Source organism: Triticum urartu, chromosome 5A (assembly GCF_056163025.1).
Source record: "Triticum urartu cultivar PI428250 chromosome 5A, HENAU_Tu73, whole genome shotgun sequence".
In the NCBI taxonomy this organism is placed as follows: Eukaryota; Viridiplantae; Streptophyta; class Magnoliopsida; order Poales; family Poaceae; genus Triticum; species Triticum urartu.
Window position 1 is genome coordinate 398,401,846 of NC_141877.1, and position 26,618 is coordinate 398,428,463.

The 26,618-nt window shown below is 43.5% G+C and overlaps 2 protein-coding genes and 1 pseudogene across 2 annotated transcripts; 2 read left to right on the top strand and 1 right to left on the bottom strand.

Annotated features, from left to right (window-relative positions):
- The first annotated feature begins 594 nt into the window (after positions 1-594).
- On the top strand, positions 595-1,257 carry LOC147971579 (uncharacterized; annotated as a pseudogene).
- A 3,075-nt stretch (positions 1,258-4,332) lies between these two features.
- Positions 4,333-5,311, bottom strand: LOC147971580 (uncharacterized). Its single transcript, XM_087524027.1, has 3 exons — positions 4,915-5,311; positions 4,629-4,840; positions 4,333-4,488 (listed from the first exon to the last, which is right to left on the bottom strand). Exons 1-3 carry the CDS (start codon positions 5,309-5,311, stop codon positions 4,333-4,335), a joined length of 765 nt encoding a protein of 254 aa, XP_087380153.1.
- Positions 5,312-7,499: 2,188 nt separating this feature from the next.
- Positions 7,500-8,060, top strand: LOC147971581 (uncharacterized). Its single transcript, XM_087524028.1, has one exon. The coding sequence runs from the start codon at positions 7,500-7,502 to the stop codon at positions 8,058-8,060; it is 561 nt and encodes a 186-aa protein (XP_087380154.1).
- Positions 8,061-26,618: the final 18,558 nt, after the last annotated feature.

Below are 26,618 nucleotides of genomic sequence, written 5' to 3' on the forward strand. Positions count from 1 at the left end.
ATGATGCATCATCAAAGGCCGAAGAAGATGGTGGATTTTGAAGGTGCTTTGACTGGGAGCGATTCCTGGGTTGTCCTGTGCAGCAGGTATTAAATCTTGAACGCTAACTTGTTTTGCTGGTGGAGATGTGTGATGTGTTTTGCTGCTGGAGATGTGTGGTGCAGCATATGGTGCAAAGATGTGTGATGTGCAGAGATGTGTGCTGTAGTTTAGAACTGAAACTTGAAAGTGCCATACATATGGAAGCTATATGTGAAAGTAGATCTTTAGTTAACTGAATTCAATACATGACTGAACCTGAGAACACCTACATGCAGAGATCTTTAGTGTACTGTGAACTGAATGTATTAGTTAGGTGTTTACTGAATATAGTTGTTAACTGAAAAAGAACAGAGTTAAATGAATTTATATTTACTGCTTAATATAGCTGTTAACTGAATTTATCTCTGATGCTAAGTCAGGTGTTGTGTGCTTACCATGAAAGAATTATGTTTGCATAATTCAGAGAGCATATTGATGTAGGTGTGAACTTTGGTTATCTGTACTAAGTTTGTTACTAAGTGATTTGTGCTTAATTATAAATAATTGCTTCTGTAGGATGTAGGTGTGAACTGTGGGGTTGTGAAGTGGGTGGATGGTCCTTGGCCAGAGATTCTACAAAGGTGCCTAACAAGGATTTGGGACATGTACCATGAGCAGAACTTGGGGAGGGTGAAGGACAAACAAGCCCATGAGAAAGAGGTGGCCAAGCTACAGAAGGAAATTGATTTCCTGTCAAACAACTACAGCTAGTTGGTGGAAGATGTATCCAAGCTTTTTGACTATCAATATGGCAAGATGTCTCATGACATGGACTATACCAGTCAGGCAATCAATGATCTAAATGCAAAGAAGAAACAACTTGAGGATCAAGCAAAGATTGAGATAAGTATGGAAAAGATGAAGCTTGCCAAGGAGCAAAGGTGCATTCTTCAAAGCCAAGCAGATATCATTCAGAACATGAGGAAGGCCATGAAGGAAGTGGAGGGGGACAGGGACCTACTTAAGCAAGAGAAGAAGAAGCTGGAGTATCTGATTGCTGATCTGGTCAATGCTGGGCATGCCAGCAAAGATAAGCTGGAGAGGATCAAGGCAATTATGAATGAGTGAAGTGCTTGGTGTGTGGGTTAAGTAATTAGTAGGCCTATATATATAGCTGGCCTTGGAATGTCATGCATGTTAGGTGTATATTTTGGGAAAGTTTCATGTGCTTTCAGAATGGTATGAGGGAGGAAGGTACTGTTATGGTTTAAGAACTAGTTGGTTTTATCTATGATGTAATGACTATTATGTTAAGACCTACTATGTTAAGTGAGTACTCATGCTAAGTTAAGTAAGTAAGAATGTTTTATCTATGATGAGGCTGCTTTACTCTGCATATATCATGTGTGGATAACTGACAGTAGTGACAAATAACTTAACATATATAGCAAGTAGCTTAGATAGTGTGACAAATAACTTAACATATGTAGCAAGTAGCAAGTAGCAAGTAATATATATAGATAGTCTGACATAGATAGATAGTACTGCCATTCATAGTCTAACATAGAAAGCAACTAGTAGTAGATAGTGCCTGACATAGATAGCAACTATTAGTAGATAGTGCCTGACGAAACTGAATCTAGGAACTTACTGAACTTACGAAAGTTCAGGACTGACGAAACTGAATTTTTTTGCACTGAAGTAACTGAAGGCAGCACTTCACTCCTCCTTCTTCAGCATCTTCAGGCGCTGGGAGCGGCGCACTGCAGTCACGGCCGCCCTCTTCTTCTTGCCCGGCGCCGGCTCCACCACATCTTCCTCGCCGCCATCTTGTTCTTGCTTCACGACGATGCCGTCTGGGAGATCGACCTCCGGCAGCGCATCCACGTGGATTGGGAGGTTCATGTCCCCCTCCACGGTGTCGAGGACGGGAGCCAGCAGCTGCACTTCAGGCTCGTCGTCGGAGAGGACGATGACCTCGTCCACCTTGTCGTCAGATTCGTCAGACTCCTCCTCCTCATCATCTTCACTGGACTCGTCGTCTGAAGACTCGCCGTCAGAGTCGTCAGAGGGCCCAAGGACCCATGGATTGCGCCTCTCCCAGTAGGCGTTGTTGATTGGGGTTGGGAGCGCGAGGACGGCGTCGGTGAAGTGGTCCGCGGCGGCCGGCGGCGTGGTGGATGAGCGGTACATCCACCATCGGGCGCGCTGCCTGGGGTCAGGGGATGCTGCACCTCGTGCATCGCCCACAGCAGAATGGTCGGCGGCGGGATGGTGCGGCCGGCAGGGAAGGTGTGCTGCTTTTCAGCAGCTGTCATCACCTTGACGAGGCCGCGGGCGTGGTTCCTCAGCATCGCCATATTGGGGAACCAGCGCACGATCTCCCTGTACTGCGCGCGCATCTCCTGGTTGTTGCCGGCGAGAGCTTCGATGGCCAGCTGCCAGTCCATGGCGACGGCGGTGGCGGTGGTTGTCGGTGGCGATTTCGACAGGAGAGAGGGGGAAGTGGAGTGGGCGGTGCGAGCGGCAAGTGGGCGAGTGAGCGGAGAGCATGGTGGGTGGACACGTAATAAAGTCGTAGAAACGAAACAGCTGGGTTTACTCAACGCACGCTCACCATGATGCTAGCTGCAACGCATGCTGAACAGACGATGTGGTGGACAACATATAATAAGTTTGGCCGATGCTAGTCAAACAAATCACTAGCACTAGCCCACTGGTATTGAACGCATGGTTACAACCAACTGGTCCTGGGTTTGAGCCCCAGGCCAGACTTTTTTTTGTGCATATTTTTTTTCTAAAATGAATTTGGCAGTTACTTCTGAACTGTAGAAATGGCAAAGTAAAACAAAAAAAATAAAACAATTAAAACATGCACCTAAACTGTACAAATGGCAAAGTAAAACAAATAAAACAAATCACTAGCACTTAGCCCATTGGTATTGGGCACAAATAAGTAGCAACCATACATTCAACATTGTACACAAGTTCACATGTCTAAATTTAAGCAGTCTAGTAGCACAACACACATTTAGTAGCAGAGCACACACTTAGTACCATACAATCAAACTAAGTAGCAGAACACAAACTTAGTAACAGAGTTTCAATGGTTTCCATTAGCACTAAAATATAGTGCAAACTTGCTAGGGGGTTTCCTCTTCCTCTTGCCTGCTAATATCCCTGGTTCTGCAGTGGATGCTCTTGGTGCATTGAATGTTCTTGTTGATGCTGATCCTCTTGGAGCTCTTGTTAACGCTGATCCTGTTGGAGGTGCTGGTGAAGACCTGGCTGCTCCTGCAGAAACAGTTGATGCCAAAGCTCTCTTATCTGCTGCTGTTTTTCTGTTCCTCACTGCTTTAGGAGGTGGAGCAGATGAGGCTGGCATCTGTGAAGTTTGGTGTTGATGTGGTGGTTCTGGAGGTGGGTGACTAGCACTAGAGGAACCCCTAAAAATTTCTCTATTCTCCTGCATGACAGAATTAAGATAGTTAGTACAATTGCTGCAGACCTAAAATAATTAAACAACTATTAACTAAACAAAGAATGCAACATTTTTAAATGACCTGGTGTAAGTTCTTTCTCATTTGAAGACTTGGGTTTAGAGCTTTCCCACAGCAAGTAAATCTATGGCCCTGTAGACCACAATTGCTGTATGTAATTGTTCCCATCCTGCTTGTGTCTTTTGGTGCAGGCACCTCAAACTGGCCCTTTCTCCTAGTTGTTTATTTTTTCCCTGCTTTTCCTTTGAACACTGGTGGCTCAATATCCTGAGTATGGGTGTCAGGCCAGAATCCAGGACCAGGGACAAGGCACACTATGTCTTTGTATGCTTCAATATGTAGTGGTTTTTTGAAAAATTCATGCACATAGTCCTCTGGGTGCATGTGAATCTTGCTCATTGCTGCTATTGCATGACTACATGTCACACCTGTCATGTCCCACCTCCTGCAGTCACATGAGTTAGTAGCTAGGTTGACACAGTATTGATTTTCCTTACTAGACACTTGCCAAATGTCAGGACCAGCCTTATGTGCCTCACAAAATTTGGCATACTTCTTATTCTCCTCTAGTTTCTCTGAATAGTTGGGTGTGATCATCCACCTGCTGTTCTCTGTTTTTTCCTAGTCTTCTGCCTTTTGATCATCTGCTTAGTCCTTATTCCTTCAAACATAGTCCTAATTGGTTTGCCCTAACATCAAGGATCATTTTGTTGAAAACCTCACTAAGGTTGTTCACAACAAGATCAGTTTTGCAATTGTAATCCATTGAAGACCTACACCAAGTCTCCTTTGGAATTTTTGTAAGCCACTTTCAGGCATTCTCATACTCTGCTTTAAGCTCCGCCATTGCTAATTCATGGCCATGTTTGGTGAATGAGTAGCTAGCCTTATCTACTAGCTTTTTTAGTTCTGCTCCTCTGAAACCAGCCGACTGAAAATTTGCATAGATGTGCCTGAGGCAGTATCTCTGAGGGGAATCAGGGAACACTCATTTATAGCCTTAAGAAGACCCTTATTGTAAATTAATAACCATGGTCATGAACAAAAAGAAATAAAGCCAGTAATAACTATATTTATCTGAACTACTGGCTACGATAGGTTGCATACCTTTTGCATGTCAGAAATAATGGTGTAGGTTCCAAATTTGCTTCCACTTCCAATGCAACATCTTAGCTGGGTTAAGAACCATGTCCAACTCTCTGAATCTTCCTTATCAACCACAACAAAGGCTATGGGGTAGATGTTGTTGTTGCCATCTCTTCCTGTGGCTGCAAGAATTTGCTGTCCAGTGGTTAGCTTGATGAAGCAACCATCAAGCCCTGCATCCATACCCAAATTAGCTACCCGAAAATTACAACAAGATATTTTGAACAAAATGCAGTTATAGATTTACCTATAAAGGGCCTGCAACCATTAAGAAATCCTTGCTTTGATGCATGCAAGCAGTAGAACATGTACTTAAATCTAGGAGTTGGGGCAGGGTTTTCTGGGTCCTCAAATGTTGTAACTACACATGTGCTACCAGGGTTTGTGTCAAGAACTGCTTGTAGGTAGTCCCTCAGTCTATAGTACTGCTCCTTCTGGTCACCTTGTACAACCTTAATAGCCTTCCTCCTTGCCCTATAGGCCACACTCTTTGATACATTAACTGAGAACTTGACTTTGTTGTTTTTAATAAGTGAATCCATAGGTGCTCTAGGATCTGCTCTAAGAGAAGGCTCAACTGCTTTGGAAAGCCACTTAGTAGTAACCTTTGTGTTCTCTGCTGATGCTGGACAAGTGTGCTCCATGTTACACTTCTTAATGCAAAATGTTCTTTCATGAGCTATCCTGGAGGCACACATGTAAAATTCACATCCATGCTCTCTCTGTGAACACCAAACAATAATTCTTGTTGGAGTGTTCCTGTGGTAGTGAAAAGACCTCAAAGTCCTTATATGAAAATCTCTTAATGCTCTGGTAAACAGAATCAAAACACAAGCTCTTGCACAAGAGTAAATGTGAATTGGGAATTGAAGGGTCAAAATATACCCTTTCCTTCATCTTTTTATTACTACTCTTTGTCTTTGGCTTCTTCATGAGGTATGGCAGTTCAACTTCATCTTCTTCTTCCTCATCACTTATGCCTACATCACCAGCAAAATAAAACTCATCTGATTCAGGAAACCAATCTTCAAAACGTTTTTTCTCTACCTCATTGTGACATCTGCTAGTCGGCCCAGGGTTCTTCACATGTTTCACAATAGCAGTACTTTGCAATGTTGTTTCCTCTTCAGAGGCACACTCTATTTCCATTTGTTGAACAGCTTCAGCACTCCCATCTGAATGAACTGAATCATCAGAACAAAATTCAGACACTTCAGTGTCTCCTTCAAAGTGGTTCAAATCTGTCTCTCTTTGAATCCTGCTCCTCTCAAGCTGAGCCTTCCTATCATCTATCTCATTCTGAAGCTCAGATTGCTCCACAACCTTTTGCACACAACAACTCTTTTGAGTGTTCATGTAATTCTGAATAGCCTGTGTGCTTATTCCAGGTTCAACATCTCTCACAACCTTTATGTTCACAACATTGACATGATTAAAAAACTCCAACATTTCATGAACACTAGCTTCATTACCTAAATACTTTACTCTTTCAGATCCAATTTCCTCCTCCTTCACATAGTACATGTAATCACTCTGCTCATACCCTTCACTAGCAATGAGTGATTGTAGAGTAACAAAAGATATATCTGACTCATATATACCCCTTTTCACAGGGTTTCTTCCTTCTAAATGAAACCATATCTCCCACTTCTTGTCAGCAAAACTACAGAAATAGGTGATCATGAATTGAATTGAAAATGACAGAACTACAAGTGCAATACAGTTTACTACACAACAATCTCTAACAAACACATCTTACTAATTTGCCAGATTGAAGCAGCTAACCAATTCATGAGCAGCTAACCAATTTGACAGATTGAAGCAGCTAACCTAGCAGATGATATTTCCATACCTGCAACCCATTGGCGATGACTGGGCGAGCTGTGCCTCCTGCTGCTGCGAGCCGGCCTGCATCGAGAAACTGCTGCTCCCCAACCAATTGTCGACTGAGCCCGCAGCGTCCAAACTTGTGCCACCGCCGCCAGCGTCGTCGCCGCCGCCGCCACCACCCATATCGCCAACGCCCCACTCCGGAACCACCGCCGCCAGCGTCGTCGCCGCCGCCGCCACCTAGTTCAGAGAGAGGGAGAGGACGGAGAGAGTGCAGCGAGAGGGGAACGGATCAGATCTTGACCCGCACCGCACCCGACCGACAGCCGATGTCCCGACAGCGGACGGGCTGTTAACGACCGTCAACGCGCGCCGGCCGTCCGTTAGCCAGCGTGGCAACTGTTCGCGGGCCCAACCGGTCAGAAACGGGGTTAGCGCGGGCGAAGCGAGCCCTTTCACGAGTTGGTAGTTTTTTGCCACGGTTTAGGAAAAATTTGGTAGTTTTTCGCACAAAATCATAGAGTGGTAGTTTTTCGTCATGTCTCCGGCAAATGTGGTAGTTTTTGGTTAAATACTCCATGACACGAGAACCAGTCGGCTCTCTGAGAGTTCTCCGGTCTCTGATCGGTGCTATATGTATACGCATATCTAATTAGTTGTATTATTAGATTAGAGCAACTCCAACGGGCCGACCCAAATGGATGGTCGGCCGCCCGCCCGGCGTCTGTCTTTTTTTTAATTTGGGTCGACAGTGCGCCTAACGCGTCGACCCATTTCATGACCGCGCGCGCTTTAGATCATGCCAGCGACCATGTTGTCATCCTGATTTTGGCGCTCCAGCGCGCGGGAAAGGTTCGCACGCGCGGGAGAAAATCGGCCTAGCGCGCGCTGGTTTTGGCGCGTCGAGGCCGGCGCTCGTTATAAGAAGGCGCTCCCTCCACACTCTATCCGCCACCCACTCGTCTCGCCCCTCTCACTAGCCTAGCCGCCCTCTGTGCCACCATGTCGATGCGTCGCCTGAGCGCTTCGGATTTTCACGGAGTCCGCGAGCGCCGCTCCGGCGCCTTCTCCTCTGAGATCTGCTTTGGCGAGAAACGCCTCATCCTCGGTACTTTCGACACCGCAGAGGAGGCGGCTCGCGTGCACGACGCGACGGCGTGGCGCCTCCTGAGGCCTCGTCGGGAGATGAATTTTCCCGACGTGTCGAGCCAGCGGGCACAGGATCTCGCGCCTCTCCCGCGGCTTTTCACCAATGAGGATTGTCATGTCCACCGGAGGCGGCGGCGTCGCCTCGCCATCGCCGAGATGTACGTGGAAGCCATGATGGTGTGGTGCGAACGCTTCCCGCAGGACATCGTCGACGAGCGCCGGTTCTACAAGCAAAGGAGGACGGAGCGAGCCGCCTATCGGGAGGACAAGCGTGCGTGGAAGCAGGCCGCTCAATTGAAACTGAAGCTACGAGAAACATCGGGGTGGGACTTCGAGGACGAGCGGTATGCTGACGCATATATTCAGGCGTCGGAGGAGGACATTACCGAGTCGGAGTCGGAAAGCGACAAGTAGTTGTTCTTTTCTTTTATCTGTGTACGCTAGAACTATCTATGTATCCTTTTTCTATCGGAAAAAATAGCCGGCGACGTCGGCGACGAAGGAGGCGGGCGAGGGTGTGCTGTTGAATGTGAAAAGGCCAATGTGCCACCGACCAGCGGGCCCGGGGAGGAGAGAGGGCGAGCGCGCGCGTCCATCATGTGTCTGCGTCGACGCAAATCCGGCTCAAAAATGGGTCGGGGATGGGTCGCTCGTGGACGAAAAGCGGACGCGTGTCTGTTTGGATCGACGCGTTGGGCCGACTTTTCTGTCGGCACAGACCCAAACGAACGGCGGCGGATGAAATGGGTCGTCCCATTGGAATTGCTCTTAGATATTTTTTTTTGAAAAAGAATTGCATTATTAGATCGGCTAGCAAACCTTGTAACCAAACAGAATACTGTTGACGATGAGCAGGAGTGTTTGGATCCAGGATTGAAACATCATTCTTGCGTATGATTTGTGTTGTATGGTCATGATCATGAACCCAAGTACACATAAAGCCAAAAGGCGATGTGACAACTGATAAATCAAAAAGGAAAAGGTCTTGTGAATTGTACGAATCAGTGTTGACATGCAAGCAACTCGTGGAGCCCCAAGTACCTACCTGTAGCACTCCCCATTCTTTGTTTGATGTACAACGTCAATACATCAACCACAATATGCAAGCAACCTTTATTTGTTGGATGCTTATTAGTTCGAGAGATGGTGCACCTAGACTTTTTTTAAGAGAAAATGTTTAAGCCCGATTTTATAAATAAAGTCAGCGCAACGAAGCATCCAATAAACAAAGGTTCATCACGATATACCAATACCAGGATGGTAGAAGCATTATCGAGACAATTAATCTTGCGTAATCCATCGAATAACATTGATATTAAAGTAAACATACAATCCCTTAGAATGCATACATAGGGCTGCGAGGCTAGGCCTCAACCCTTTGCCCGAGGGGATACTCGCACATCGCAAATGAATCACAAATGCAAGACATTGTAGAGATTGATACTTGAAGATAGATGATTATAGTCTTAAAATGTTTTCATACTGTGATGTTCTATCGATTACAAGTGTAATGGCTATGAAGGTGGGGACCATGGAGATGGTGATGGTTGTTGTAGATGGGAATGACAGAGGCGGCTCTGAAGGATTGACTTGATGGGTGAGCGACTCCTCTTGCCATAGGGGTTTTCACTTCTTTATATGTTTTAAGCGGGCAGAATAGGGTCTCAGTGAGCCTCTTATGTGAATTGACCCTATGTGTCAGCATGAAAGTCGTCAGGGATGACGTCACAGAGGTGATGGCACCTAGTACGACCGTTGGCATGAGTGCTCACAATTGTAATAGACGATGTCTTCTCATCTGGACTGTGTCGTGCATCTTATGTTGGTGGGATTGATCGTTGTGCTTATTATCTTCCATTTATAGCTTGATTCTGCACCTAAAATGACTCATTCTTGCGGGGAACAAAATAGACAAAGATATTTGAAATTTTGCATTAATTAGTCTTTAGTAAATCAAATCAAAGTGATCATCTTAGAAAATATGGGATTATTCAATTTAAACACGGGTGAAAGTGAGTGCAGAAATACACTCATCATTGTTCATATATGAGAATTGATTTATATAACATCGGAAGACATTCAAGTGCCGAGTCACATTGCTACCATCTCGGGTACTTAAGCTTTGCTAGTCTTCTGATTACCAGGACTTAGTTCATCGATGTCTTCCTCTCATACATAGATTGCAACTTCCGCCACATCTCATACACATTTGTGTCATTTCAACATGGTGAAATATATTGTGGTTGGTGTACATATGAATCACAACTACTCCCTTTGTGTGCATCACTCCCCATTCATCTTCCATGACACTAGAAAGGTATCTTGTCTTTCACAATTGGCTCATAAAACCCTTGCAATAAAGGATGTCTTCTATCATGGGCTTTCTTTTGGAGTAACAGGAAGAAACAAGTTTTATCATGCCACTTGTTGTAGCGCCTTTGTGACATCCCGATTTAATAGGAATGATAGACTACTCATATCAACAAGATGCATCTTCTTTTCTGGGAGCCCATCCGAAAGAAACCTCAAAGTTAAGCGTGCTTGGCTTGGAGAAATTTGAAGATGGGTTGCTGACTATGAACTTGATCTCAGGTGCGCAGGAGTGAGGACAAAGTGTGTAGAAAAGACTAGTGTTGGTCTGTGGGCCAGTCTAGATCATAAGTGGTAGCCAAACTCAATGACCAGGAACTGGTGGGTTTGGCAGGGACGTTACAATTGGTATAGGAGCCAACCCTCATGGTTACATGGGCGTATGCAGGTTAGGTGCGTGGGCATCTAGCGCATGGTGTGTGTGGCCTGTCGTGGCACGCCACGACATGATACATGTGTCGAATTGGATGCACATACGTGTGCCAAGAGGAAACGTTCCTATTGGGCTGATGAGGACGTCGGTTCCATTGAGTGGGGGTGTATGCAAAGTTCCGAATTAATAGAAATGATAGACTACTCATACAACAAGGTGCACCTTCTTTTCCAGGAGCCCATCGAAAGGAACCTCAGACAAAGTGCGCACGAAATACTAGTCTCAGTCTATGGAGCCAGTCTAGATCATAGGAACCGACATCCAGGAACCGATGGGTTTGTCCGGGCGTTATTATTGGGGAACGCAGTAATGTCAAAAAAAAATCCTACGCACACGCAAGATCATGGTGATGCATAGCAACGAGAGGGGAGAGTATTGTCTATGTACCCTCGTACACCGTAAGCGGAAGCGTTATGACAATGCGGTTGATGTAGTCGTACGTCTTCACGATCGACCGATCTAGCACCGTAGGTATGGCACCTCTGTGATCTGCACACGTTCGGCTCGGTGATGTCCCACAAACTCACAATCCAGTAGAGCTTCAAGGGAGAGTTTCATCAGCACGACGGCGTGATGACGATGATGATGTTGCTACTGGAACAGGGCTTCGCCTAAGCATCGCTATGATATTACCGAGGTGGATTATGGTGGAGGGGGGCACCGCACACGGCTAAAGATCAATGATCAACTTGTGTGTCTATGGGGTTCCCCCTCCCCCATATATAAAGGAGTGGAGGAGGGGGAGGGGCCGACCTCCTTGGCGCGCCCCAAGGGGAGTCCTACTCCCACCGGGAGTAGGATTCCCCCCTTGCCTTGTTGGGTTTAGGAGAGAAGGAAGGAGGAGGGAGGAGGAAGGAAAGGGGGGGACCTTCCCAATTCGGATTGGGCTTGGGGGGCGCCCCCTCCTTTGCTCCTTTCCCCTCTCTCCCACTAAGGCTCAATAAGGCCCATATACCTCCCGGGGGGTTCCGGTAACCTCCCGGTGCTCCAGTATACTCCTATTTTCATCCGGAACCATTTCGATGTCCAAACATAGGCTTCCAATATATGATCTTTACGTCTCGACCATTTCGAGACTCCTCGTCATGTCCGTGATCAAATCCGGGACTCCGAACTACCTTTGGTACATCAAAACACATAAACTCGTAATACCAATCGTCATCGAAGGTTAAGCGTGCGGACCCTACGGATTTGAGAACTATGTAGACATGACCGAGACATGTCTCCGGTCAATAACCAATAGTGGAACCTGGATGCTCATATTGGTTCCTACATATTCTACGAAGATCTTTATCGGTCAAACCACATAACGATATACGTTGTTGCCTTTGTCATCGGTATGTTACTTGCCCAAGATTCGATCGTCGGTATATCAATACCTAGTTCAATCTCGTTACCGGCAAGTCTCTTTACTTGTTCCGTAATGCTACATCCCGTACTAACTCATTAGCTACATTGTTTGCAAGGCTTATAGTGATGTACATTACCGAGAGGGCCCAGAGATACCTCTCCGACAATCGGAGTGACAAATCCTAATCTTGATCCATGCCAACTCAACAAACACCATCGGAGACACCTGTAGAGCACCTTTATAATCACCCAGTTACGTTGTGACGTTTGGTAGCACACAAAGTGTTCCTCCGGTATTCGGGAGTTGCATGATCTCATAGTCATAGGAACATGTATAGTTATGGAGAAAGCAATAGCAACAAACTAAATGATCAACTTGTTAAGCTAACGGATGGGTCAAGTCAATCACATCATTCTCTAATGATGTGATCCCGTTAATCAAATGACAACTCATGTCTATGGTTAGGAAACGTAACCATCATTGATTCAACGAGCTAGTCAAGTAGAGGCAAACTAGTGACACTCTGTTTGTCTATGTATTCACACATGTACTAAGTTTCTGGTTAATACAATTCTAGCATGAATAATAAACATTTATCATGATATAATCAAATATAAATAACAACTTTATTAGTGCCTCTAGGGCATATTTCCTTCAGTCTCCCACTTGCACTAGAGTCAATAATCTAGATTACATTGTAATGATTCTAACACCCATGGAGTCTTGGTGATGATCATGTTTTGCTCGTGAGAGAGGCTTAGTCAACGGGTCTGCAACATTCAGATCCGTATGTATCTTGCAAATCTCTATGTCTCCCTCCTTGACTTGATCACGGATGAAATTGAACGTCTCTTGATGTGCTTGGTTCTTTTGTGAAATCTGGATTCCATTGCCAAGGCAATTGCACGAGTATTGTCGCAAAAGATTTTCATTGGACCGGTTGCACTAGGTATGACACCTAGATCAGATATGAACTCCTTCATCCAGACTCCTTCATTTAATGCTTCCAAAGCAGCTATGTATCCCGCTTCACACGTAGATCCCGCCACGACGCTCTGCTTGGAACCGCACCAACTGACAGCTTCACCATTTAATAAAAACATGTATCCGGTTTGTGACTTAGAGTCATCCGGATCAGTGTCAAAGCTTGCATCGACGTAACCGTTTACGACGAGCTCTTTGTCACCTCCATATACGAGAAACATATCCTTAGTCCTTTTCAGGTATTTCAGGATGTTCTTGACCGTTGTCCAGTGATCCACTCCTGGATTACTTTGGTACCTCCCTGCTAAACTTATAGCAAGGCACATATCTGGTCTGGTACACAACATTGCATACATGATAGAGCCTATGGCTTAAGCATAGGGAACACCTTTCATTTTCTCTCTATCATCTAAAGTGGTCGGGTATTGAGTCTGACTCAACTTCACACCTTGTAATACAACCAAGAACCCTTTCTTTGCCTGATCCATTTTGAACTTCTTCAAAACTTTATCAAGGTATGTGCTTTGTGAAAGTCCAATCAAGCGTCTTGATCTATCTCTATAGATCTTGATGCCCAATATATAAGCAGCTTCACTGAGGTCTTTCATTGAAAAATTCTTATTCAAGTATCCTTTTATGCTATTCAGAAATTCAGTATCATTTTCGATCAACAATATGTCATCTACATATAAGATCAGAAATGCTACGGAGCTCCCACTCACTTTCTTGTAAATACAGGCTTCTCCAAAAGTCTGTATAAAACCATATGCTTTGATCACACTATCAAAGCGTATATTCCAACTCCGAGAGGCTTGCACCAGTCCATAAATGGATCGCTAGAGCTTGCATACTTTGTTAGCACCTTTTGGATCGACAAAACCTTCTGGTTGCATCATATACAACTCTTCTTTAAGGTATCCATTAAGGAATGCAGTTTTGACATCCATTTGCCAAATTTCATAATCATAAAATGCGGCAATTGCTAACATGATTCGGACGGACTTAAGCATCGCTACAGGTGAGAAGGTCTCATCGTAGTCAACTCCTTGAACTTGTCGAAAACCTTTTGCAACAAGTCGAGCTTTGTAGACAGTAACATTACCGTCAGCGTCAGTCTTCTTCTTGAAAATCCATTTATTCTCTATGGCCTGCCGATCATCAGGCAAGTCAACCAAAGTCCACACTTTGTTCTCATACATGGATCCCATCTCAGATTTCATGGCTTCAAGCCATTTTGTGGAATCTGGGCTCATCATCACTTCCTCTTAGTTCGTAGGTTCGTCATGGTCAAGTAACATGACTTCCAGAACAGGATTACCGTACCACTCTGGTGCGGATCTTACTTTGGTTGACCTACGAGGTTCGGTAGTAACTTGATTAGAAGTTTCATGATCATCATCATTAGCTTCCTCACTTACTGGTGTAGGAATCACTGGAACTGATTTCAGTGATGAACTACTTTCCAATAAGTGAGAAGGTACAATTACCTCGTCAAGTTCTACTTTCCTCCCACTCACTTCTTTCGAGAGAAACTCCTTCTCTAGAAAGGATCCATTCTTACCAATGAATATCTTGCCTTCGGATCTGTGATAGAAGGTGTACCCAATGGTCTCCTTTGGGTATCCTATGAAGACACATTTCTCCGATTTGGGTTCGAGCTTATCAGGTTGAAGCTTTTTCACATAAGTATCGCAGCCCCAAACTTTAAGAAACGACAACTTGGATTTCTTGCCAAACCACAGTTCATAAGGTGTCGTCTCAACGGATTTAGATGGTGCCCTATTTAACATGAATGCAGCTGTCTCTAAAGCATAACCCCAAAACGATAGCGGTAAATCAGTGAGAGACATCATAGATCACACCATATCTAGTAAAGTACGATTACGACGTTCGGACACACCATTACGCTCTGGTGTTCCAGGTGGCGTGAGTTGCGAAACTATTCCGCATTGTTTCAAATGAAGTCCAAACTCATAACTCAAATATTCGCCTCCACGTCAGATCGTAGAAACTTGATTTTCTTGTTACGATGATTTTCCACTTCACTCTGAAATTCTTTGAACTTTTCAAATGTTTCAGATTTATGTTTCATGAAGTAGATATACCCATATCTGCTCAAATCATCTGTGAAGGTGAGAAAATAACGATATCCGCCGCGAGCTTCAGTGTTCATTGGACCACATACATCAGTATGTATGATTTCCAATAACTCTGTTGCTCGCTCCATTGTTCCGGAGAACGGAGTTTTAGTCATCTTGCCCATGAGACATGGTTCGCAAGTACCAAGTGATTCAAAATCAAGTGATTCCAAAAGTCCATCAGAATGGAGTTTCTTCATGCGCTTTACACCAATATGACCTAAACGGCAGTGCCACAAATAAGTTGCATTATCATTATCAACTCTGCATGTTTTGGCTTCAATACTATGAACATGTGTATCACTACTGTCAAGATTTAGTAAGAATAGACCACTCATCAGGGGTGCATGACCATAAAAGATATTACTCATATAAATAGAACAACCATTATTCTCTGATTTAAATGAATAACCGTCTCGCATTAAACAAGGTCCAGATATAATGTGCATGCTCAACGCTGGCACCAAATAACAATTATTTAGGTCTAAAACTAATCCCAAAGGTAGATGTAGAGGTAGCGTGCCGACGGCAATTGATACGTCTCCAACGTATCTATAATTTTTGATTGCTCCATGCTACTTTATCTACTGTTTTGGACTATATTGGGCTTTATTTTCCACTTCTATATTATTTTTGGGACTAACCTATTAACTGGAGGCCCAGCCCAGAATTGCTGTTTTTTTGCCTATTTCAGTATTTCGAGGAAACAAAATATCAAACGGAGTCCAAACGGAATGAAACCTTCGGGAACGTGATCTTCTCACCGAACGTGATCCAGGAGACTTGGACCCTACTCCAAGAAGTTTCCGGGGAGGTCACGAGGGTGGAGGGCGCCCCCCCCCTTGGGCGCGCCCCCCTGCCTCGTGGGCCCCTCGGAGCTCCACCGACGTGCTCCTTCCTCCTATATATACCTACGTACCCCCATTAGACCAGAGGGGGAGCCAAAAACCTAATTCCACTACCGCAACTTCCTGTATCCACGAGATCCCATCTTGAGGCCTGTTCCGGAGCTCCGCTGGAGAGGGCATCCATCACGGAGGGCTTCTACATCAACACCATAGCCCTTCCGATGAAGTGTGAGTAGTTTACTTCAGACCTTCGGGTCCATAGCTAGTAGCTAGATGGCTTCTTCTCTCTTTTTGGATCTCAATACAATGTTCTCCCCCTCTCTCGTGGAGATCTATTCGATGTAATCTTCTTTTTGCGGTGTGTTTGTTGAGACCGATGAATTGTGGGTTTATGATCCAACTTATCTATGAATAATATTTGAATCTTCTCTGAATTCTTTTATGTATGATTGAGTTATCTTTGCAAGTCTCTTCGAATTATCCGTTTGGTTTGGCCAACTAGATTGGTAGTTCTTGCAATGGGAGAAGTGCTTAGCTTTGGGTTCAATCTTGCGGTGTCCTTACTCAGTGATAGAAAGAGTTGCAAGGCACGTATTGTATTGTTGCCATCGAGGATAACAAGATGGGGTATTTATCATATTGCATGAATTTATTCCTCTACATCATGTCATCTTGCTTAAGGCGTTACTCTGTTTTTAACTTAATACTCTAGATGCATGCTGGATAGCGGTCGATGAGTGGAGTAATAGTAGTAGATGCAGGCAGGAGTCGGTCTACTTGTCATGGACGTGATGCCTATATACATGATCATACCTAGATAACCTCATAACTATGCTCAATTCTATCAATTGCTCAACAGTAATTTGTCCACCCACCGTAGAATATCTATGCTCTTGAGAGAAGCCACTAGTGAAACCTATGGCCCCCGGGTCTATTCTCATCATATCAATCTCCATTACTTTATTTTACTTGTTTTGCTTTTACTTTTTACTTTGCATCTTTATACCAAAAATACCAAAAATATTATCTCTACCAGATCTCACTCTCGTAAGTGACCGTGAAGGGATTGACAACCCCTAAGCGTTGGTTGCAAGTTGCTACCGTTTTGTGCAGGTACGAGGGACTTGCGTGTGACCTCCTACTGGATTGATACCTTGGTTCTCGAAAACTGAGGGAAATACTTACGCTACTGTGCTGCATCACCCCCTCCTCTTCGGGGAAAACCAACGCTAGCTCGAGACGTAGCAAGAAGGATTTCTGGCGCCGTTGCCGGGGAGGCCTACGCCAAGTCAAGTCAAGATTTACTCTCCCGTCAACGAGCCATTTCTGGCGCCGTTGCCAGGGAGGCCTACGCCAAGTCAAGTCAAGATTTACTCTCCCGTCAACGAGCCATTTCTGGCACCGTTGCCGGGGAAGCCTACGCAAAAGTCAACATACCAAATACCCATCACAATCTCTATCTCTCGCATTACATTATTTGCCATTTGCCTCTCGTTTTCCTCTCCCCCACTTCACCCTTACCGTTTTATTCGCCCTCCTCTTTTTCCCATTGCCTTTTGTTTGCTCATGTGTTAGTTTGCTTACCTGTCGCTATGTTGAATTCCTTATCTTCTCTGTTATCTCCCGAGAATGAAGTGCTAAATTTTAAACAAAGGGAGGGAGAAAATCTAAAAGATGCTTGGTATAGAATTTGCAATGCTCAAAATAGATCTACCAGAAAGCAATCTACTTCAGTCCTTCTTCGCAATTTTTATGTAGGTGCTAATCCTTGGTATAAATATATCCTTGATACCATTACCGGAGGGAATTTTTTTGGGTATCCATACTTTTGATTCCTATAATGTTTTAATAGATTTATTTGGCTCACCTCCCATTTTGGTTAATGGAACTGTGTTGCAAAGGCTTGAAATTATTGAAAACAAAGTTGCTACCATTGAATCCATTGAAAATCTAGATAAAAAGATTCATAATCAAATTACTCAATATGGATCTAAGGTAGGAATGACTTTGAAAAATATTAAGGAGAAGGAACCCATGGTTAATGAAAAAATAAATCTAGACTCTACTCGAATCGATAAAATTGAGGGTATCATTACCAACTTGGGAACTGCTTTTTCTTCCGTAAAAAGTACTCCTAGTCTTCCCACTAAAATTGCCAAGTTTATGTATGTTCCTAAAAATAAGGGTGAATCATCTAGTAAGGAAAATGCGGATCTCAAATCTATAAGTATTCACCCCGATCTTTTTACAATCATTAAGGAACCATTTGCCACAAATGAATTTTTCGATCTTATACCTAAAAGTTTGATAATCACTAGAAAGAAAGAAAATTCTAAAGGAGGTGGATGCCTCATTGAAGAATTGCCTACCAAAGATGGCAATACCTAGATCTATCCTTGCTTTTATGCCTAGCTAGGGGCGTTAAACGATAGCGCTTGTTGGGAGGCAACCCAATTTTATTTTGTGTCTTTTGTTTTTGGTTCTGTTTAGGAATAAATAATCCATCTATATTCTGTTTAGATGTGGTTTTATCTTTTAATTAGTGTTTGTGCCAAGTTAAACCTATTAGATCTTTTTGGAAGATAGTTATTTGATCTTGCTGTAATTTCCAGAATCTTTGCGCTCAGTGCCCGAATTGTAAAAAATCACCAGAACGTGATAAAATAGTGATTCCAATTGCTTCTGATCAATAAACAAATTACCCAGGTCGTCTAATTTTGGTAGAATTTTTTGGGTTCCAGAAGTTTGCGTTAGTAACAGATTACTACAGACTGTTCTGTTTTTGACAGATTCTGTTTTGCGTGTGTTGTTTGCTTATTTTGATGAATCTATGGCTAGTAAAATAGTTTATAAACCATAGAGAAGTTGGAATACAGTAGGTTTAACACCAATACAAATAAAGAACAAGTTCACTACAGTACCTTAAAGTAGTCTTTTGTTTTCTTTCTCTAACGGAGCTCACGAGATTTCTATTGAGTTTTGTGTTGTGAAGTTTTCAAGTTTTGGGTGAAATCTTTTGATGGATTATGGAACAAGGAGTGGCAAGAGCCTAAGCTTGGGGATGCCCATGGCACCCCCAAGATAATCCAAGGACACCAAAAAGTCAAAGCTTGGGGATGCCCCGGAAGGCATCCCCTCTTTCGTCTACTTCCATCGGTAATTTACTTGGAGCTATATTTTTATTCACCACATGATATGTGTTTTGCTTGGAGCGTCTTGTATTATTTGTGTCTTTGATTGTTAGTCTAACACAATCATCCTTGCTGTACACACCTTTTGAGAGAGCCATGCATGAATTGAAATTTGTTAGAATACTCTATGTGCTTCACTTATATCTTTTGAGCTTGATAGTTTACTCTATGTGCTTCACTTATATCTTTTTGAGCGTGATAATTTTTGCTCTAGTGCTTCACTTAGATCTTTTAGAGCACGGTGGTGGTTTGTTTTAAAGAAAATTGATCTCTCATGCTTCACTTAGATTATTTTGAGAGTCGTTAATAGCATGGTAATTTGCTTAATGTTAATATACTTGGTATTCAAGATATGTGAAACTTTCTTTTTAGTGGGTTGAATACTAAGATAAGTTTGATGCTTGATAATTGTTTTGAGATATGGAGGTGATAATATCATAGTCGTGCTAGTTGAGTAGTTGTGAATTTGAGAAATACTTGTGTTGAAGTTAGCAAGTCCCGTAGCATGCACGTATGGTTAAAGTTGTGTAACAAATTTGAAGCATGAAGTGTACCTGGCTTGTGCATCCTTATGAGTGGCGGTCGGAGACGAGCGATGGTCTTTTCCTACCAATCTATCCCCCTAGGAGCATGCGCGTAGTACTTGATTTTTGATGACTTCTAAATTTTTGCAATAAGTATATGAGTTCTTTTGACTAATGTTGAGTCCATGGATTATACGCACTTTTACCTTTCCGCCATTTTCTAGCCTCTTCGGTACTGTGCATTGCCCTTTCTCACATTGAGAGTTGGTGCAAACTTTGCCGGTGCATCCAAACCCCGTGATATGATACGCTCTTTCACACATAAACCTCCCTATATCTTCCTCAAAACAGCCACCATACCTACCTATCATGGCATTTCCATAGCCATTCCGAGATATATTGCCATGCAACTTCCATCATCATCATCATCATCATCATCATCATGACATGCTTTACTTTTGTCATATTGCCATTGCATGATCTTGTAGTTGACATTGTATTTGTGGCAAAGCCACCATGCATTATTTTTCATACATGTCACTCTTGATTCATTGCACCATCCCGGTACACCGCCGGAGGCATTCATATAGAGTCATATCTTGTTCTAGTATCGAGTTGTAATCATTATGTTGTGATCAATAGAAGTGTGATGATCATCATTATTAGAGCATTGCCCAATCAAAAAAAAGAGAGAAAGGCCAAAAAGAAAAAAAAGAAAGGCCCAAAAAAAGAGAAAATAAAAGGGCAATGCTACTATCTCTTTTTCCACACTTGTGCTTCAAAGTAGCACCTTGTTCTTCATGTAGTGAGTCTCATATATTGTGCTTCAAAGTAGCACCATGATTTTCATATAGTGAGTCTCATAAGTTGTCTTGTTCATACTAGTGGGAATTTTTCATTATAGAACTTGGCTTGTATATTCCAACGATGGGCTTCCTCAAAATGCCCTAGGTCTTCATGAGCAAGCAAGTTGGATGCACACCCACTAGTTTTCTTTTGTTGAGCATTCTTAGCTCTAGTGCATCCGTTGCATGGCAATCCCTACTCCTTGCATTAACATCAATTGATGGGCATCTCCATAGCTCACTGATTAGCCTCGTTGATGTGAGACTTTCTCCTTTTTTGTCCTCTCCACACAATCCCCATCGTCATATTCTATACCACCCATAGTGCTATGTCCATGGCTCGCGCTCATGTATTGCATGAAGGTTGAAAAAGTTTGAGATTATTTGAGTATGAAACAATTGCTTGGCTTGTCATCGGGGGTATAGAAGTTGGGAACATCTTTGTGTGACGAAAATGAAGCATAGCCTAACTATATGATTTTGTAGGGATGAACTTCATTTGGCCATGTTATTTTGAGATGACATAATTGTTTGATTAGTATGCTTGAAGTATTATCATTTTTTATGTCAATATGAACTTTTGTCTTGAACCTTTCGGATCTGAATATTCATACCATGATTAAGAAGATTTACATTGAAATTATGCCAAAGTATCACTCCGCATCAAAAATTCTCTTTTTATCATTTACCTACTCGAGGATGAGCAGGAATTAAGCTTGGGGATGCCTGATACGTCTCCAACGTATCTATAATTTTTGATTGCTCCATGCTACTTTATCTACTGTTTTGGACTATATTGGGCTTTATTTTCCACTTTTATATTATTTTTGGGACTAACCTATTAACCGGAGGCCCAGCCCAGAATTGCTGTTTTTTGCCTATTTCAGTATTTCGAGGAAACATAATATCAAACGGAGTCCAAACGGAATGAAACCTTCGGGAACGTGATCTTCTCACCGAACATGATCCAGGAGACTTGGACCCTACTCCAAGAAGTTTCCGAGGAGGTCACGAGGGTGGAGGGCGCCCCCCTGGGCGCGCCCCCTGCCTTGTGGGCCCCTCGGAGCTCCACCGACGTGCTCCTTCCTCCTATATATACCTACGTACCCCCATTAGACCAGAGGGGGAGCCAAAAACCTAATTCCACCGCCGCAACTTCCTGTATCCATGAGATCACATCTTGGGGCCTGTTCCGGAGCTCCGCCGGAGAGGGCATCCATCATGGAGGGCTTCTACATCAACACCATAGCCCTTCCGATGAAGTGTGAGTAGTTTACTTCAGACCTTCGGGTCCATAGCTAGTAGCTAGATGGCTTCTTCTCTCTTTTTGGATCTCAATACAATGTTCTCCCCCTCTCTCGTGGAGATCTATTCGATGTAATCTTCTTTTTGCAGTGTGTTTGTTGAGACCGATGAATTATGGGTTTATGATCCAACTTATCTATGAATAATATTTGAATCTTCTCTGAATTATTTTATGTATGATTGAGTTATCTTTGCAAGTCTCTTCGAATTATCCGTTTGGTTTGGCCAACTAGACTGGTAGTTCTTGCAATGGGAGAAGTGCTTAGCTTTGGGTTCAATCTTGCGGTGTCCTTACTCAGTGACAGAAAGAGTTGCAAGGCACGTATTGTATTGTTGCCATCGAGGATAAAAAGATGGGGTATTTATCATATTGCATGAATTTATTCCTCTACATCATGCCATCTTGCTTAAGGCGTTACTCTGTTTTTAACTTAATACTCTAGATGCATGCTGGATAGCGGTCGATGAGTGGAGTAATAGTGGTAGATGCAGGCAGGAGTCGGTCTACTTGTCATGGACGTGATGCCTATATACATGATCATACCTAGATAACCTCATAACTATGCTCAATTCTATCAATTGCTCAACAGTAATTTGTCCACCCACCGTAGAATATCTATGCTCTTGAGAGAAGCCACTAGTGAAACCTATGGCCCCCGGGTCTATTCTCATCATATCAATCTCCATTACTTTATTTTACTTGTTTTGCTTTTACTTTTTACTTTGCATCTTTATACCAAAAATACCAAAAATATTATCTCTATCAGATCTCACTCTCGTAAGTGACCGTGAAGGGATTGACAACCCCTAAGCGTTGGTTGTGAGTTGCTACCGTTTTGTGCAGGTACGAGGGACTTGTGTGTGACCTCCTACTGGATTGATACCTTGGTTCTCAAAAACTGAGGGAAATACTTACGCTACTGTGCTGCATCACCCCCTCCTCTTTGGGGAAAACCAACGCTAGCTCGAGACGTAGCAGCAATCACATCGACTTCGGAACCATTTTCCACGCACATCGTCACCTCGTCCTTAGACAATCTTCGCTTAATCCATAGCCCCTGTTTCGAGTTGCAAATGTTAGCAACTAAACCAGCATCAAATACCCAGGCACTACTACGGGCATTAGCAAGGTACACATCAATAACATGTATATCAAATATACCTTTCACTTTGCCATCCTTCTTCTCCGCCAAATACTTGGGGCGGTTCCTCTTCCAGTGACCAGTTCCTTTGCAGTAGAAGCACTCAGTCTCAGGCTTAGGTCCAGACTTGGGTTTCTTCACTTGAGCAGCAACTGGCTTGTTGTTCTTCTTGAAGTTCCCCTTCTTCCCTTTACCCTTTTTCTTGAAACTGGTGGTCTTGTTGACCATCAACACTTGATGCTCTTTCTTGATTTGTACCTCCACAGCCTTTAGCATTGCGAAGAGCTCAGGAATCGTCTTATTCATCCCTTGCATATTATAGTTCATCACGAAGCTCTTGTAGCTTGGTGGCAGTGATTGAAGAACTCTCTCAATGACACTATCATCAGGAAGATTAACTCCTAGTTGAGTCAAGTGGTTGTGGTACCCAGACATTTTGAGTATATGTTCACTGGCAGAACTATTCTCCTCCATCTTGCAGCTGTAGAACTTATTGGAGACTTCATATCTCTCAATCCGGGCATTTGCTTGAAATATTAACTTCAACTCCTGGAACATCTCATATGCTCCATGACGTTCAAAACATCGTTGAAGTCCCGGTTCTAAGCCGTAAAGCATGGCACACTGAACTATCGAGTAGTCATCAGCTTTGCTCTGCCAGGTGTTCATAACATCTGGCGTTGCTCCTGCAGCAGGTTTGTTACCTAGCGGTGCTTCCAGGACGTAATTCTTATGTGCAATAATGAGGATAATCCTCAAGTTACGGACCCAGTCCGTGTAGTTGCTACCATCATCTTTCAACTTAGCTTTCTCTAGGAATGCATTAAAATTCAACGGAACAACAACACGGGCCATCTATCTACAACAACATAGACATGCAAAATACTATCATGTACAAAGTTCATGATAAATTAAAGTTCAATTAATCAAATTACTTAAGAACTCCCACTTAGATAGACATCTCTATAATCATCTAAGTGATCACGTGATCCATATCAACTAAACCATGTCCGATCATCACGTGGGATGGAGTAGTTTTCAATGGTGAACATCACTATGTTGATCATATCTACTATATGATTCACGCTCGACCTTTCGGTCTTCAGTGTTCCGAGGCCATATCTGCATATGCTAGGCTCGTCAAGTTTAACCCGAGTATTCCGCGTGTGCAAAACTGGCTTGCACCCGTTGTATGTGAACATAGAGCTTATCACACCCGATCATCACGTGGTGTCTCGGCACGACGAACTGTAGCAACAGTGCATACTCACGGAGAACACTTATACCTTGAAATTTAGTGAGAGATCATCTTATAATGCTACCGCCGAACTAAGCAAAATAAGATGCATCAAGTATAAACATCACATGCAATCAATATAAGTGATATGATATGGCCATCATCATCTTGTGCATTTGATCTCCATCTCCAAAGCACCGTCATGATCACCGTCGTCACCGTCTTGACACCTTGATCTCCATCAAAGCATCGTTGTCGTCTCACCAACTATTTCTTCTACTTCTATTGCTACTGCTTAGTGATAAAGTAAAGCAATTACATGGAGATTGCATTTCATACAATAAAGCGACAACCATATGGCTCCTGCCAGTTGCCGATAACTATGTTACAAAACATGATCATCTCATACAATAAAATTTAGCATCATGTCTTGACCATATCACATCACAACATGCCCTGCAAAAACAAGTTTGACGTCCTCTACTTTGTTGTTGCAAGTTTTGCGTGGCTGCTACGGGCTGAGCAAGAACCATTCTTACCTACGCATCAAAAACCACAACACGGTATAGTGATTGCTTTTTGATCTTCAGAAAGAACCCTGTTCATTGAATCTGATTCAACTAAAGTTGGAGAAACAGACACCCACTAGCCACCTGTGTGCGAAGCACGTCGGTAGAACCAGTCTCACGTAAGTGTACGCGTAATGTCGGTCTGGGCCGCTTCATCCAACAATGCCACTGAATCAAGAATCAACTAGTGACGGCAACCAATATGTATATACCCACACCCACAACTCCTTTGTGTTCTACTCATGCATATACCATCTACGCGTAGACCTGGCTCGGATACCACTGTTGGGGAACGCAGTAATTTAAAAAAAATCCTACGCACACGCAAGATCATGGTGGCGCATAGCAACGAGAGGGGAGAGTATCGTCTACGTACCCTCGTAGACCGTAAGCGGAAGCGTTATGACAACGCGGTTGATGTAGTCGTACGTCTTCACGATCGACCGATCTAGCACCGAAGGTACGACACCTTCGCGATCTGCACACGTTTGGCTCGGTGACGTCCCGTGAACTCACGATCCAGTAGAGCTTCAAGGGAGAGTTTCGTCAGCACGATGGCGTGATGACGGTGATGATGTTGCTACCGGAACAGGGCTTCGCCTAAGCACCGCTATGATATTACCGAGGTGGATTATGGAGGAGGGGGCACCGCACATGGCTAAAGATCAATGATCAACTTGTGTGTCTATGGGGTGCCCCCTCCCCCGCATATAAAGGAGTGGAGGAGGGGGAGGGGCCGGCCTCCTAGGCGCGCCCCAAGGGGAGTCCTACTCCCACCGGGAGTAGGATTCCCCCCCCCCTTGCCTTGTTGGATTTAGGAGAGAAGGAAGGAGGAGGGAGGAGGAAGGAAAGGGGGGAGGGCCTTCCCAATTCGGATTGGGCTTGGGGGGCGCGCCCACTCCTTTGCTCCTTTCCCCTCTCTTCCACTAAGGCCCAATAAGGCCCATATACCTCCTGGGGGGTTCCGGTAACCTCCTGGTGCTCCGGTATACTCCCGTTTTCACCAGGAACCATTCTGATGTCCAAACATAGACTTCCAATATATCGATCTATACGTCTCGACCATTTTGAGACTCCTCGTCATGTCCGTGATCATATCCGGGACTCAGAACTACCTTCTGTACATCAAAACACATAAACTTGTAATACCGATCGTCACCGAACGTTAAGCATGCGGACCCTACGGGTTCGAGAACTATGTAGACATGACCGAGACATGTCTCTGGTCAATAATCAATAGCGGAACCTGGATGCTCATATTGGTTCCTACATATTCTACGAAGATCTTTATCGGTCAAACCGCATAGCGATATACGTTGTTCCCTTTGTCATCGGTATGTTACTTGCCCAAGATTCGATCGTCGGTATCTCAATACCTAGTTCAATCTCGTTACTGGCAAGTCTATTTACTCATTCCGTAATGCTACATCCCATAACTAACTCATTAGCTACATTGCTTGCAAGGCTTATAGTGATGTACATTACCGAGAGGGCCCAGAGATACCTCTCCGACAATCGGAGTGACAAATCCTAATCTTGATCCATGCCAACTCAACAAACACCATCGGAGACACCTGTAGAGCACCTTTATAATCACCCAGTTACGTTGTGACATTTGGTAGCACACAAAGTGTTACTCCGGTATTCGGGAGTTGCATGATCTCATAGTCATAGGAACATGTATAGTTATGGAGAAAGCAATAGCAACAAACTAAACGATCAACATGCTATGCTAATGGATGGGTCAAGTCAATCACATCATTCTCTAATGATGTGATCCCGTTAATCAAATGACAACTCATGTCTATGGTTAGGAAACATAACCATCATTGATTCAACGAGCTAGTCAAGTAGAGACAAACTAGTGACACTCTGTTTGTCTATGTATTCACACATGTACTAAGTTTCCAGTTAATACAATTCTAGCATGAATAATAAACATTTATCATGATATAAGGAAATATATATAACAACTTTATTATTGCCTCTAGGGCATATTTCCTTCAGTTACGACCTTCTTCCATTATCATTGTGA

Coding starts and splice junctions, on each gene's coding strand:
- LOC147971581 (XM_087524028.1), top strand. CDS start 7,500: ATGTCGATGCGTCGCCTGAGCGCTTCGGATTTTCACGGAGTCCGCGAG.
- LOC147971580 (XM_087524027.1), bottom strand. CDS start 5,311: ATGGAGCACACTTGTCCAGCATCAGCAGAGAACACAAAGGTTACTACT. Junction 4,841..4,914: donor TGGTTGCAGGCCCTTTATAG/GTAAATCTATAA, acceptor GTATGGATGCAG/GGCTTGATGGTTGCTTCATC. Junction 4,489..4,628: donor TTATTTCTGACATGCAAAAG/GTATGCAACCTA, acceptor GATTCCCCTCAG/AGATACTGCCTCAGGCACAT.